This window comes from Triticum urartu, chromosome 1 (genome assembly GCF_003073215.2).
Source record: "Triticum urartu cultivar G1812 chromosome 1, Tu2.1, whole genome shotgun sequence".
Taxonomy (NCBI): Eukaryota; Viridiplantae; Streptophyta; class Magnoliopsida; order Poales; family Poaceae; genus Triticum; species Triticum urartu.
In genome coordinates, this window is record NC_053022.1 from 379,208,783 (window position 1) to 379,224,641 (window position 15,859).

Here is a 15,859-nt window from a genome sequence, read left to right on the forward strand (position 1 = left end):
TCTATCGCATGCACCTTTTTATTAGTAGATCTTTCAGTATGCCATTGAGAACAATTAACCATAATATTATCTAGGAGTTTAGTAGCTTCTCCTAATGTGATTTCCATAAAAGTGCCTCCCGCGGCCGAATCTAAAAGATTTCTAGAAGCAAAATTCAATCCGGCATAGAAATTTTGTATAATCATCCACAAATTCAAACCATGAGTAGGGCAATTACGTATCATTAATTTCATCATCTCCCAAGCTTTTGCAACATGTTCATGATCAAGTTGCTTAAAATTCATAATATCGTTTCTAAGAGAGATGATCTTAGCGGGAGGAAAATACTTAGAGATAAAAGCATCTTTGCACTTGTTCCAAGAATCAATACTATTTTTAGGCAAAGATGAAAACCAAGCTTTAGCACGATCTATAAGAGAAAAAGGAAATAGCTTCAATTTAACAATATCATTATCCACATCTTTATTCTTTTGCATATCACATAGATCAACGAAGCTATTTAGATGGGTAGCGGCATCTTCACTAGGAAGGCCGGAAAACGAATCTTTCATAACAAGATTCAGCAAGGTAGCATTAATTTCACAAGATTCAGCATCGGTAAGAGGAGCAATCGGAGTGCTAATAAAATCACTGTTGTTGGTATTGGTAAAGTCACACAATTTAATGTTATCTTGAGCCATCGTGACAAGCAAGCAAACTAACACACAAGCAAACAAAAAGCAAGAGGGCAAAAAGAGGCAAATAGAGAAAGAGAGGGAGGATAGAGAGAGAGGGCGAATAAAACGGCAAGGGTGAAGTGGGGGATAGGAAAACGAGAGGCAAATGGCAAATAATGTAATGCGGGAGATAAGGGTATGTGATGGGTACTTGGTATGTTGACTTTTGCGTAGCCTCCCCGGCAATGGCGCCAGAAATCCTTCTTGCTACCTCTTGAGCACTGCATTGGTTTTCCCCGAAGAGAAAGGGATGATGCAGCAAAGTAGCGTAAGTATTTCCCTCAATTTTTGAGAACCAAGGTATCAATCTAGTAGGAGGTGAGTCCCTCGTACCTGCACAAAACAAATAACTCCTCGCAACCAACGCGATAAGGGGTTGTCAATCCCTTCATGGTCACTTACGAGAGTGAGATCTGATAGATATGATAAGATAATATTTTTGGTATTTTTGTGATAAAGATGCAAAGTAAAATAAAAGGAAAATGAAAATAACTAAGGATTGGAAGATTAATATGATGAAGATAGACCCGGGGGCCATAGGTTTCACTAGTGGCTTCTCTCAAGAGCATAGGTATTTTACGGTGGGTGAACAAATTATCGTTGAGCAATTGACAGAATTGAGCATAGTTATGAGAATATCTAGGTATGATCATGTATATAGGCATCACGTCCGAGACAAGTAGACCGACTCCTGCCTGCATCTACTACTATTACTCCACTCATTGACTGCTATCCAGCATGCATCTAGAGTATTAAGTTCATGAAAACAGAGTAACGCCTTAAGCAAGATGATATGATGTAGAGGGATAGATTCATGCAATATGATAAAAAAAACCCATCTTGTTATCCTCGATGGCAACAATACAATACGTGCCTTGCTGCCCCTACTGTCACTGGGAAAGGACACCGCAAGATTGAACCCAAAGCTAAGCACTTCTCCCATTGCAAGAAAGATCAATCTAGTAGGCCAAACCAAACTGATAATTCAAAGAGACTTGCAAAGATAACCAATCATACATAAAAGAATTCAGAGGAGATTCAAATATTTTTCATAGATAATCTTGATCATAAACCCACAATTCATCGGTCTCAACAAACACACCGCAAAAAAGATGATTACATCAAATAGATCTCCACAAGAGAGGGGGGGAACATTGTATTGAGATCCAAAAAGAGAGAAGAAGCCATCTAGCTAATAAATATGGACATGAAGGTCTGAGGTAAAGTACTCACACTTCATCGGAGAGGCTATGGTGTTGATGTAGAAGCCCTCCGTGATGGATGCTCCCTCTGGCGGAGCTCCAGAACAGGCCCCAAGATGGGGTCTCGTGGATACAGAAAGTTGCGGCGGTGGAATTAGGGTTTTGGCTCCGTATCTAATCGTTTGGGGGTACGTAGGTATATATAGGAGGAAGGAGTACGTCGGTGGAGCAATAGGGGGCCCACGAGGGTGGAGGGCGCGCCTAGGGGGGTAGGAGCGCCCCCTACCTCGTGGCCTCCTCCTTTGTTTCTTGACGTAGGGTCCAAGTCTCCTGGATCATGTTCAGTGAGAAAATCACGTTCCCGAAGGTTTCATTCCGTTTGAACTCCGTTTGATATTCCTTTTCTTCGAAACCCTAAAATAGGCAAAAAAAAACAGCAATTCTAGGTTGGGCCTCTGGTTAATAGGTAGTCCCAAAAATAATACAGAAGTGGATAATAAAGCCCAATAATGTCCAAAACAGTATATAATATAGCATGGAGCAATCAAAAATTATAGATACGTTGGAGACATATCATTTGGCTGCCTTGAGTCGATTCATCTCTCGTCTCGGTGAAAAGGCATTGCCTCTTTACCGACTGATGAAGAAATCTGACAAGTTCGAGTGGACTCCTGAAGCTGACGCAGCGTTTGTAGAGCTCAAAACCCTGCTTTCCACCCAGCCGGTGCTCGCTGCTCCAATCAGCAAAGAGCACTCACTGCTTTATATTGCAGCCACTAGACAAGTTGTGAGTACAGTACTCACGGTCAAACGGGAAGAAGAAGGTACAGCCTACAAAGTTCAGCGCCCAGTGTACTATATTTCTGAAGTCTTAACTCCGTCCAAGCAGAGATATCCGCATTATCAGAACCCCACCATCCACATTGTTGGATGCCACTTGTTCCTGCAGGTACGGAGGACTTCCCACATGGGAATTATCTTAATTTATTTCCTTTTTCATCATGCAGTTCGCATGATCTGGTTATAAACTAACGATCAGCTAAGCTTTCCCCTCTGAATCTACACCATATATACAGGTTTTTGTATTAGATAGCCTTGACCTGGGTTTGTTGAGCAAAGCAAGGGGAATGTTCCCGCGAATGGCACTTTTTGATTATGATTCAATGAAGAAAATGATTGAGGCCATTTCTGTTGACATGGGAGCTGGGGAAATGTCATTCCACGGCGCATCGGTATGCATGCTAGTCTAGATGTTCTTGTTCCATGGAGAAATATGATTCCATATATGTTCATTTCTTATAGTGTACTAACAAATATCCATCAATATATTTCAGGTCCGACAGAATCTTAATATCAGCAAGGAAATTGTATGCGCCACCGACATTGTTTTCAACCCAATCAAGTCAAGGGCATCACCCAACACAAAAAGAGTGCAGACTCCATCAACGCCTATCCCCCGAAACAATTAGGGCAAGTCTAGTCCACTTGAATTTTCGAAACATCTGCGTACCAAGTACCCGTCCGTTGTGAGTATTTTACACTTAGGCGAGCAAACAAATTTAACTTCCCGACCTTAGTTGCACATCTTCCTATCTAAGCAATTTATCTGTCTTGTTCACAGTCGGGTGAGAAGCTTGGCATACTTCTGAGAGAGCACAATGTGCGTGGGCTGGCTAGAATATCAGAGATGAGGGAATCTTTCCAGAACTCGATGTTTAGTTTTGTAGATAAAATAGTTAGCTGCATAGCTGAAAATTGTACGTGTTGCAAGGCCAATGGTCGAAAACAGTGCATTCTGAAGAGCGAGCCCCCGAACAATGGTAACATTAACAATGTGCCAACCAGAGAAGAAGAACTGTTTGTCACGCCAATACTATCAAGATAGTATCAAGGTTGTCTGGCCCTGTCGATAATGAAGGTGAGCATTCAGTTCCAGGCATCTATATTAGTACTACTATGAATGTATCATCATCAATAGACTACAACATATCTAGACATAATCCATCAAAATTTACGCATTACAGGTACCTCATCAGCAAATAGCTCAATTGACCATAAAAGGTCTGTCGCACCCAACTCAATTAATGAGCAAGACTCATCAAAGAAACTATGTGTTCGACAGGACACACCTCTTCAGATGGTTTCTCCCTCCGCCATTGACACTGTCAACATCTCATCTTTGTCAGCCAAGCAAGAAGCTCACAATGAGGTTGCCAACTTTGTTTACAACTTCTTTGACGATCTCACAGCTGTCATTGTTACATACTATGCCGAGCTCCGCCCAAGGGCTGATTATGTCACATTTGGCACTACAAACGACATGGTCCCAACCAAAATTCGTTTGCCAAAGTGTAATGTAGCACGCGACCCTTGGGGAATTGGATCGGTGCTACTCCCACCATCACCAACAGTTCTCAAAGCTATCAATGATTGGTTATCTGCTGCATCGACCTTACTGCTAGAGAGGTATTGCCAAGAGAGGAAATTTTTTCTTCCGAAATGAGACCATAATTGTTTTATAATGTTTATGTTATGCTTCACATGACAACATCTCATTTTATGGACTCTTTACAGGAAATGGATCATGCACCCACATCCAAGGCTAGTATCAATTGATGGAACAGAAATCAAGCAACAACTAGCAGGAAGCGAACATCTTGGCCATGAGATGGCCTCAATAATTTTCAGACAACTCTAGCAGATGGATTTTTTGTTCACTAAAGATAGCGCAGGGATGATATGGAGGAACTTCATGGAACCTGAGTTTGCTGTAAGTCCAACGTTCACTAACATTTGACCCCTCTGATAACTCCTCTCTTGATTTATTAAAGTTTCCATTACACGCTCCAACACGAAATGCCTTTTTTTTCTTGCAGACAACTGTGTTGTCGAATGCTGACCCCTTAACAATCCAATCTATCCGCACTAGCTTCACCAGTGCACTTGATAAATGGAACCCTGCCTCAACTAGAGTGGTAAGTATAGAACAAAGCCCTATTTTTTAACCACTGGCATCCGTTTTATACATTCCATGTCACACTTACTAATTTAGTTGTCAATTAACATTTCCCAACAGTGGCACATACCAGATGTCTTGCCCGATGGATGGGCCGTCTACTCATTTGACATGCTGAAAAGGAGGATAGTCGTTCTTGATCCAGCAGTTGGACCATTTGGCTTTAGCAATCGCAGGGTAAACATGCACACATATGTGTCAAACCTTCTGCATTCCTCCCTGTTCAGATGCCTCCAGTGCCTCTATGAGTCATGGCATTGCAGCTGTGGAGAATGGACCAGGTCATTCCCAATGCTGATGGTGGAGAAGGTTGTTAAGTAAGTTGAAATATACTTCCAGCTCATCTGTCTCTAATGTTATATTAACATTCAGCTCTTGCCTGCTTACATCTTCGCACGCATGGTCCATCAGGGAAGATAATGGAATATGCGCGACATTTCTTGCTAGGAATTTCAACGGCGATAAACTGCAAATCCCTTTGACCAAGGTAACTGCCTTTTTAAGAATTACATCAATACCAAGAATTACTGTTACTGACCTTTGGGCTAATTCACAAAACTAATTCACAGGCCAACCTGGACATGCACAAGAACCTCATGCTCTATGAGGTCTTGCATCTCCAAGGAAACGAGTCGCTAATCCCACATGATGCCATCGAAGCGATCAAGGGCTCTTTCCTTGTCATCTGAATTATTGCTATGCTATATCTTAGCATTTTCTATGCACGTTTAAACTGAAACAATTTATGATGTATCTCCTGTTCTAAACAGGTCGAATGTAACCGACTGTTTTTCATGGACACAATCCAACACTCTTAACCGTTTCGAACAATAATGCACTAAGACTACGAATTTTGTGACACATACTGGGATAGGACACATTCGGCATGCCCTCGGGGTCACGCTCACACTCACACAACTAATCTTAAGGCACAGGCTGGGATGGATTCTCCATGCACTAAATCTCACACACTCACTCACACCAACACATAGAACATGATTAAGATATTACTTGTTCGTAAACGGAATCATCTAATAAACCCTGAGGAAGATGTAGCAAAATAGAGCTACCAGCAACACATACATAGCGCGGGCCATGTGTTTGAACCTCTGATCCGTCAACACAACTGGCACCACAGCTGCGGGTTGCACATGCAATGTCTCATTAGCTTCACGGAGACGACGAGTCAGCTGCGGGTTGCACATGCAATGGCTCATTAGCATCATGCAGGTTCGAGTTCAACCTCTCAAGCAGCCACACTTGGTCCCTCAGATCCATTACCAGTTGCTTAAGGATCGGATCATCGATTGGATCGTCATGCCATATGAAATACTGGCAACCTCCCCTCTGCAAACATCCGAAAAGGAAACAAGAACCAATTTTTCTTGAACATGACTAATGAAAAGGAAATCCAAATGTGTAATTCAGAGAAACTTTTAGAGCTTACTTACCCGTGAATAGTAACAACTTCTGTACCTCCTCCCTGGATTTTTGTCGCTCCACGAGAACCACATGGCTGCTTTCTTAGGCGGCCTGCATTCAAACGGGTCATATGGCTCATAGTCTAGCGGACCTTGCCGGTACCTTATCGGCGATCTCACTGGTGCACCTTGAACTCTACTAGCGGAATAATGAGATCGTGAGGAAGAAGAGCTAGAGGAGGCCATTGGAGGGACGAGAACAACTAGATGTGGCTAAACTACTTGAGAGGCTGGCAAGGAGGAAAGGGATACTTATAGACAGATGCACTCAACCAGCAACGGTCAATACCATCTGGCGTACTACACACGCATCCAACAACGGCTATTTCAAAATTCAAACAAGGAAAGGAAGACGTTGTACATGCGCATGCAATTTTTTAATCAGAAGCCATGCATGGCTTGATTCCTTCACAGGGAGGTTCGTTGACAGCATCAACTTAACTCACATATTACAACCAAAATGATTAAAGCAACCCAAGTTCGTCCTGGAAATCACACTTCAACCTCGCTAATCCATCAAAGCGTCCGCACCACCAAAATGATTATCCTGCAGGTTGCATCTAACCTAAACCCGCGGACAAATCCGACGCCTCGCTGCTTCAAGAGCTACTCTTCCATTGTCACTTGCTCCATGATTCCTTGACGAGGAGCAGAATTTCCTTTGGCCACCATAGTCTCGTACAACATCCTCCTCCTCCTGGCCGGCAGACCAACCTAATGCAAGCCAACAAGTGGAACTTTGTTGTCAGATTTTTTGAAACTGAAACATGAGATGCAAACTAATGTTTTTTGCAGCCCTAGCCTTGTACCTGTGGCACATCGTGCTCCAGACGTGTACCATTGAAGTTGTCAGCGTAGTAAGCAATATAACCGGCAGACTCCCCGCTAAAAGAAAACAAGAAATGCATTAAACACTGACAATGATCTGTTACTTTTGTTTTGTCATTACTATTACTGGAGACATTACCTGCCGCATGCAGCGTGCATGTTCTTGTTGTACCTCACATGCTAATCCGAGATATCCATGTTCCACCCGTCAGCAAGCATAGCCCCAACATGCTTCAAACCATTAAGCATGTTGCAAATTATGGATGAATGCTTGTCTCTGTACTGATGCTTGGTGTGCTCTGTATAAACTGGATCAAGCACGTTGAGTCTTTTGAGCTTCATGTCAAAGACGTACATGCACCACTCCCTAGTGATTGATATAGGAGCCATGATCTGTAATGGTCAAACAAGGCACAAACAATTAGATTCAACAGCATGCACAAGATTCTCTGCATGAACTTAACCCGAACATTATTTGCAGATAACCACACTTACCATCATGCATAGCCTCAGCTGAAATCCAATGTTCTGGGAAGACAGTAAAGCGCGCAAAGTTACCATAGCCTCGCGAGTGTATGGATTCTCAAGGTGCAGCTGGTCCAGAGCAACAAACATCATGATCAAAAAGTTAGATGAGTATGCCACACAAATTTCAACCTAACAGTGTAAATCTGTAGTTTTATGGTATTACCGACACATCAGGCGACACAATCCCCCTCCATAGAGGAAGGCCAACACTCTCCATCATCATAATCTCCCTCTCATTGAAGCCACGAACCCATGCCTCCATACCATTGTAACCCATCTCTCCATTCAAACTGTATTGGTTCTTCATTTTGTTACCATCTAGCTTCAACGGAGTTGGCCGAACGCTTTCAAACCAAACCCTGCAATGTAATTCCCAAAACCATGTCAGTACAGTTGTTGGTCTTCTGCTCAAACCAATCACATTTACAAGTTTTCAAAAATATCACCTCCCAAGTCCATCAGAGCAAGATAGCAACATGGCATTCTCGTAGAATTCATCACATATGTGATCAGGGTACTGGACTTGTACCAGCTCTAGCTCGAAAGGTGAGTACCCATAGTCAGGGTCCGGCACAAGATAAGCATCTGGATGAATGACTGCTGCAACGTCACCAAATGCACATCAGAGAGGCATAAAAATTGTTTCAGTTTGCATAGACATTCAGTTCTGGTAATTACCCAAAGGAGCAGGAGCCATATCTGGGCTTTCATGCACGTTAGACACAGAAAGCCTCTTGTTTCTAATTGGAGTGTACACATCGGACGGTCTTGCATGAACACCAGCTGTAGCTCCTTCCACTCCAATAGCAAGTGTTGCTGGCAGAGCATCTTTGTTCAAATGAAACAATTAATGCAGATACTCAGTATTTGGTTAGTACAAATTAGCAAGCAAGATATAGATTTGCGCCAGATATAAATGCGCACCTTCAGTCATCACGTACATAATCGACGTGTCAACAAGAGGAGCCGATGCCGGTACAGCTACATGTGCAGAAGATGGGCCAAGGAGCTCGTGCATGGTTTTCTAACGCTGGGCTCACGGTGCCCCAACTGCAATCCATGGCAAAAGTCATGAACAGCTTGTGATGAGTGAAGTAAACAAGTAATACAAGACCGTCTTAAGGGTTTAACCTGGATATTCAATCGCCTTCCCCTTGCCCTTGCGATCAATAATCATTGGTTTGTCTTCTAGATCATCACTTGCATGGGCGTCTTGTACCACACAAACAATTGGAAACAACAAGTAAAACAAATCAGCAGGTGCACTAATGAATGAAATTCAGGAATTAATCTTGGATGTTGTAATCACCTGGCATAGCAGCCCGAGCAGTAGATCGCCCCACCTCTCCAATATCAGGCTTCTCTTCATTTGTGCCATCTGGACATGTGTTTAGGGCTGGACCCACTCCAAAGGTTTTTTGGTTACCAACAACCACAACCATCATGGAATGAGTTGCTTCCCTTGAAGAAGCAGCTAACTCCTCCGCCAGTACAGTAGTACAACAAATTTTTAGTAAACTATATGCTTTTTGTTCCTACGAAATGAGGCACACATAGAAAATGAAAAAAAACAAGAACATCATACTATGGAAGTGCATATTCATGTCCAGACAAGGGAACTGTGAATCACCTGTTGCCGACGTCGTTCTAGGTGTAGTTGGGATCTCCACTGGGAACACTGCCGCCACAGCTGCATGCTTTTTCACGTGCTCCATGAAGAAATCAAGAGTTTCTGTCAGCTCTTTATCCCTTGTTGCCATAGATACAGCCTTTATCTCTTCCAGAACCTTCTCCCTCATGGAATCAACTAGTTTGAGAAACTGTGCCTCCCTACGCTGGAACTAGAACTCGAACGCAGCCTTGACAGAATCTATCATCTTTTCAACAAAGCAAGGCAATGTGTGTGAGAAACCATACTAACCATCACTAACATCTAACATGAAGAAATTTGAAATTTACTCTGGCCACAATACCTCATCAGTCCACACAGGTCCACGATGGCCTGTGTTGTTTCCACGCTGCGCTGCACCACCAAAGCCCATTGGATCTGCTCCTCCAGCACTTCCATGCCCACCAACTGGAACTGACCGTGGAATGTTCATTGATGGAGAGCGGGGGACATTAGCAAGCTGAGAAGATAAATGTCAGAGAAATATGTTGAATGCTAAAGCAGAGAAGCAAGAGAAACACATGTGCTAGAACATTTTTCTTTCTAACTTACATCAAGACCGCATTCTATTCCAAATCTTGCGGCGTGCTTGCGGATGAGATCCTTCAATAGCACATCTGAATAACTAGAGATGCGAGGGAGTGGCAGCAGCTCCACACCTTCCACACCATGCTCATGGTAGTCCAACCATATGATCTAGCATTTCACATTCATTGAAATGAGCATATCAAACAAGAAGAAACAAGCGCAACAGGAAGAACTTGCATTTTGATAAAAAAATCACCTATGGCACAATAAGGCACCCGCCAAGCACGACAAATGCCGGATCTGTTGCCAGATCATCTCTAAGCTTCCGTGCAGCTTCCCTTAGTCCCTCAACCACGTAGTCACAGAAATCAAACTCGCATATCATGTCTGGCTCGGCAACTACAGGTAGGAGCTCGTTTGCTATTTTAGTAGTTGCACCCCTCGGCACAAGAAAAGTGGAGCTGGCTACTAGCGCGACGGCGGCCTTCATGGTTTTGCTCTCTTCACCCTCAATGGCTACCTTGTTAGCTCCCTGAACTATATTTTTAACACGATGAACTGGAATATTGTTTGACCTCGGCATGCCAGTGCCTAGTAAGGCGTGCACCTTACCAAGAAGGCGCTCGTGGTCTGCAAGGCAACGCCCCACCTGAATGTCTATTTTCCTACCACCGCTAGGAAGACCAATTGCTCTAGCAACAGCCCTGGCATTGATATCTACAAATGTTCCATCACCCATGTCCATCTTCATAGTATCTGGGTCTATCTTGGAGATCAAAGACATGGAAAAGATTCGGCTTGTGTTTCCTAGAACCCTAATCTTACACAACTCTCCCAAACCTACTTTCCCAAACACGTCTCTAACCTCGGGGTTCCATTCACCCGCCAGCGACTGCAACGCAATCGAGGTGAATGAGGTCTGGACAGTTGGGACTCGTCTAGGCGTCGGGATGGAAGAGGCAGCAACAATTGAACTTCCGGCCAACGGCGATGGCGCCGGTGAGCTGCCCTTGGGTCGCCCCCGTGCCATGGCTAGCTAGCAGCAACAAATCTGAAAAACACCAACAAGCAAGGAATAGAGGAGTTAAACACATAGATCTGATGCTCAAGAACAAAACAACGATCAAAACATGCATCGAGGACGATTTCTAGGAGTTGAAAGAGGATTGACAAGGAACATGATAACCAACCTTTGTTGCCTTCCAACTAGTAGTATCAACTGTTGAAGCAGGCCAATTCCCAAAGCAGAGTCTCGGGGGTGGTGTGTGCGGTGGATTGGCTGTCGAGTTGCTCCAGCTTCTTGTATTTATAGTCATGAGCCAACCACTCCCCCTGCGTACTAATGGAACATGGTCAGTGACACCTGATACTACTGTTATATGGATTAATTAATCCAAGTTCTGAGACAAGCCCTTTTCTCCATGGCCAAATCATACCCACAACACATGCACCTTGGCATCACACATGCACATCTTTGGACACACACGCTGAAAAAACCTTTTCTTGGCTTATGAAAAAACAAACTGTTTGTTTTCCCAACAATATCATGAACACAAAAATAATTTAGGGAATTTTTTTCCACGTGTGGCTAATGTTGACCCAAAAGCAAACATTCATTAATCATGTGGTTCGTACATAGATTACTACTACAAGTTTATCTTGCATCACAGTTTGGACATAGCCAGAGAAACAAACTTCTCCATCTAGCTTAATTTTTGTAGCTACTACTGATAAATCACAGCTTCTGACACTTTGTAGGCGGACTTTCAGCGTCGTCCTCCAACTGGCCGTAGCCGAAAGTGCCTGTCCCTGACTCGTGATCACCAAGATCCATCTCCATCTTCCCTTCTACATGTGCCGGTGCCACGAAAGGATCAAAATCGTCAGTTCCCTCCTCCAACCGGCTCACATCGGCAACCACAATCATCTGAACCAACAACAGGATTTTTGTTTATACTAGCACAAATGCCCGTGCGTTGCGACGGGAGCAAATTTTGATGTGGATTCAAATTTAATGAGAATTATAAAATGCGGCTCATTTTACAAATTTGCTCGACGCGCCACGTCTTATATCCAACTCCAACAAATTTTGTATGAATAGTTCACTGCATATTTTGTCCTATTCCTCTTTCCTCGAGTAGCGGGTATTACTCACATTTGTAGTGATATAGTATAAAAATAATGTTATTGCCATCATGTCCACCAGAGTTTAAGTAAAAGAACAAAAAGAAAAATAGCTAGAATGAAGAATGGAGGGAAAAACTTGTGGAACTCACAAATATTTGTTAATTCCCTCACTTCAGAATCGTTTAATTAAGTTTTAAAAAAAGGTGTTGTTCAATTAACATGCTCGATTTTCTGTTTAGAATAAGATTAGTAACAGAAATTTAAATAAAATAACACAACACAATGATTAATTTTCTGCAATCCCGTTAAAGTAGGAATCATTTTTTTGCATAATGAGCCATGAAATCAACTCTGCCACAATCCCGCTTTAGTTTGGAGTTTTTTTGCGGCCGTTCAATCTAGTTTTCCACATTCCTGCTTTCAATTATACCATGAAATATCCCACAATCCCAGGATGCAGCGTGCAATCAGGCCATGAAATCAACTGTCCCACACAATCCCGCTTTAATCACAGTCCTGAAATTGATCACTCAATTCCTTCCGTTTATCATAATATACTCGAGCATCATGAAGCGTTCATGTGCATCTTAGAAGCTTATCTGCTCTCACGTTAACCTTTCTTAGGCAACTTGCTGATCATACAGGAGAAATTCTGGTATATAAAGGGCTACGAATTGATCTAAACGAATGATGTGGGGCTAATCTGACACAAAATATGGATGCTCACCTGAGTTCGGTCACTCCCAGCGCTATCTATTTTCCACGCAGCTTGGGGCCCAGCAAAGGCCTAGCACTCTATTTGGGTAGGCCAAGCGATGCAATTTTTCAAGCCTAGCGATGCAGCTCAGCGGCAGGAATATTTCATTAGTACAAATGGCCTGCTGTAAACACCATCATACGCTAGTTCAATTGGTTACACCCGTGGGCACTGAGATCAGACGGACGGATGAACAACTATTAGTACCACCTCATTTATATTATGATTTTGTCTATATGAAGCGTAAAAGCGTATTACGACTGCGCGGAAGCGTATTGTGACGGTGAACCCACAGAGTCAATCCATGCTTTATTATTAAGAAAAATTATATTATATTATATTATATTATATTATTATTATTAGGGAAAGATTAGGGAAATATTTTTTGCAAAATACTATGCATATATAGTACAAATGCCCGTGTGTTGCAATGTCCGAATTTTCTTGAACATGCTCCACATAGCATTACACAACACTTTTTATATCCTAATGGCATTTGTCAGGACCTAATTCCCATGCGTTGCAACATGCAAAAATATCGTAAAAGCGGCCGTGGGATGGCACGTTCCATTTCTTACAAACAATTCTGATAAACATCGGTAATAAGTTTATACTGTTATCGCTTTTCGAAGTATGAAGTGTGGACGTAAAGAAGAGCCACCCTAACATGTTTCAAAATAATTAAACTATTTGGAAATTTTAATCTTTTTTATTAGAACTGAAACATGTTTTGGAAATGAACTTTTCTTAACACATGTTTTTAAACAGATTTTTCCAAATTTTTTGATCAATTTTAATGGTTTTTTAAAAAGTTAGAACATTTTTTTAGGAATTTTGAGCATTTTTTAAAAAGTGTTAATATATTTAAAAGCATTAATTTTTAAAGCAAGAAGATTTGAAACACTCCTATCTTAAATAAAAACACACGCTCCGTGTCTGCAATTACAAAAAGGATTGTTGGTGTCCATACCATGTAGTATAAAGTTGAGAAAGTCGTAGGGTTAATGGTGGTGCTTGAGCTTAGCACTATAATCGGGTGAAAGAGCAATGGTGTGATTGTTTATAGCAGGATATACAAATGATGGAATTGTTGTATACTATTCGAGAATTTAATAACTAATCCACAAGTTTTTCTTAGAATTTTCAAAAGACATGCAAAGTAATCATTTTGGATTAGAGTGTAGTGGTGTATTGAAGTGTGATTGTTTATATACAATTTTCCTCTTATATTCGAAATCAAACATGGTTTACTATGTTAGTTATTTTTTTAGAAAATGTTGATTATTTGATTTGCAAGATCATATTTCATTTCTTTTCTTTTGCATTACATTTTTTTCCAGTATTTCACTCATTTTAAATTATTGTATCTGATAATGTATTTATAAGACGTGGTAGGCATGGAATGACAGTAACAATAAACAATAGCACTTCCAAGTAATTAGAAGGACATTTTTGTAATGGAGGCGAGCACGCATAGTTCCAGTGGCTTCTCGTCGGTTCGCCCATTAAAAAAGGACATCAAAAATCCCCACCGAGCAGCTTCTGTGGACCTTATCCACATCGCCATTCCTTTCTGGCAGCACCGCTTCTCCTTTGTCTTCTCTCTATCCATCCAGCGGCTCTACTCTCCTTCCTCTCTCTCTCTGTGCTGCAGCCACACACACGCCCACCGCCCGGCATTCACCTCTCTCCTCTTCCTCCACAACGAACCAAGCACCACTCTCTGCTGGACCGTGGCGCCAGAATCAAGCACAGGTGCGCGCGGTTAGCTTCTCCCTCGCCGCCCCTGATCCCCTCTTCCTTTGGCGTTCGTTCCGTTGACCCCATCTCTCTCTTTCGATTTCCCAAGCCGTCTCGCCCGTGACCGGTGGCTGCTTCGCGTTCGTCGACAGATTGCGATGCTGCTACTGCTGCTGCTCGTATGGGCTCCTGGTGGCCGGGGCAGCACGCGTTGGGGCTGGCTGGGCTCCCAGCAGTCGGCCTCCCCGCCTCCTCCAACATCGCCTGGAGAGGAGCTCCTCTGTGCTTCCGAGCCGCCTCCTCGAGCAGGGCAGCCAGAGGTGCCGCCCCTCTCTTTCTCTCTCTAATCTCCCCTTCTCCTTCTTGGTCTCTGTCTAATCTCTGTTTTCTCCAGGGAAGGGAGTCGCCACATGGAACACAACTGAAACGCCCCGCCTTGGAGCTCGCTGCCTCCGGAAACCTCTCTGTCGGCCTCGTGCTCCTCCGTCTCGAGCACCCCCTCCTGGCCGCCGTCCATCTCTTGGCGGTGCCTGTTAGGCAGGCGTTGATGCTTATCCTCGGCTCTCTCTCTGTCAGCTGTCTCCTTCAGGACGAGGAGGATGAATGGGGCTCTCGCAGCTGGGCCGCTGCGGCCGAGTTGACTGAGGGCGAGCGCGCGCGTCCGGCGCATATGGCCCCGCCTCTGCGCCTCCGCTCCTGCTCCTCCTCTCGCTCGGGCAGCGTCCCGCCCGCGCCCTTCATGTGCTCGCCGCCGTCGTCCTGCGCCCGATCGGATCGGGAGCGCCGCAGCTCGATACAGGCCAAAAAGATCTCGAACTGTTTTTTCTTTAACTCACCGAGAACTGCGGGTTGAATAGCCAAAATAGTAGGGGGTTTTCTGCAAAAATTCTGACGTACGACCAGAAGCACTCCGTGCTTTATTAGTAGGGAAAGATAGCACACAACTGAAAACATCTGTGTTTTTTCAAGAAATGTTTAGGTTTCTTACTTCAGGAGGATAATTGTCAGGCTCAACTACTTCTCGAAGAACTGGACCTTGCCCAAGCACGCTTCCCTGTTTTAAGTCACACATGGGCCAGCATGAGAACATATGTTATGGTAGATCTCCATTTTTTCTTCTTCATGGATGTGTTAGAATAATACCTCGTCATCTGTAGTAGCCAAGGACGACGAGCGACCATTGGGGCCACTTTCTATCTCCCGCCCGTCCACGATAAAGCTTGGCGCCAAAGTGGAACCCTCGGACGTGGTTACACCGGAGTGCATG

The 15,859-nt window shown here is 43.4% G+C and overlaps 1 protein-coding gene across 5 annotated transcripts; it reads left to right on the plus strand.

Annotated features, from left to right (window-relative positions):
- Positions 1-14,272: 14,272 nt before the first annotated feature.
- On the plus strand, positions 14,273-15,606 carry LOC125513585. 5 transcript variants are annotated; one of them, XM_048678726.1, is made up of 3 exons: positions 14,273-14,616; positions 14,702-14,912; positions 14,992-15,606. In XM_048678726.1, exons 1-3 carry the CDS (start codon positions 14,310-14,312, stop codon positions 15,443-15,445), a joined length of 972 nt encoding a protein of 323 aa, XP_048534683.1. In that variant the 5' UTR covers positions 14,273-14,309; the 3' UTR covers positions 15,446-15,606. The 5 variants fall into 5 exon arrangements, with proteins under 5 accessions (XP_048534683.1, XP_048534691.1, XP_048534700.1 ...); XM_048678734.1 differs by having other exon boundaries at positions 14,273-14,607; positions 14,701-14,912; positions 14,987-15,606; XM_048678743.1 differs by having other exon boundaries at positions 14,273-14,607.
- Positions 15,607-15,859: the final 253 nt, after the last annotated feature.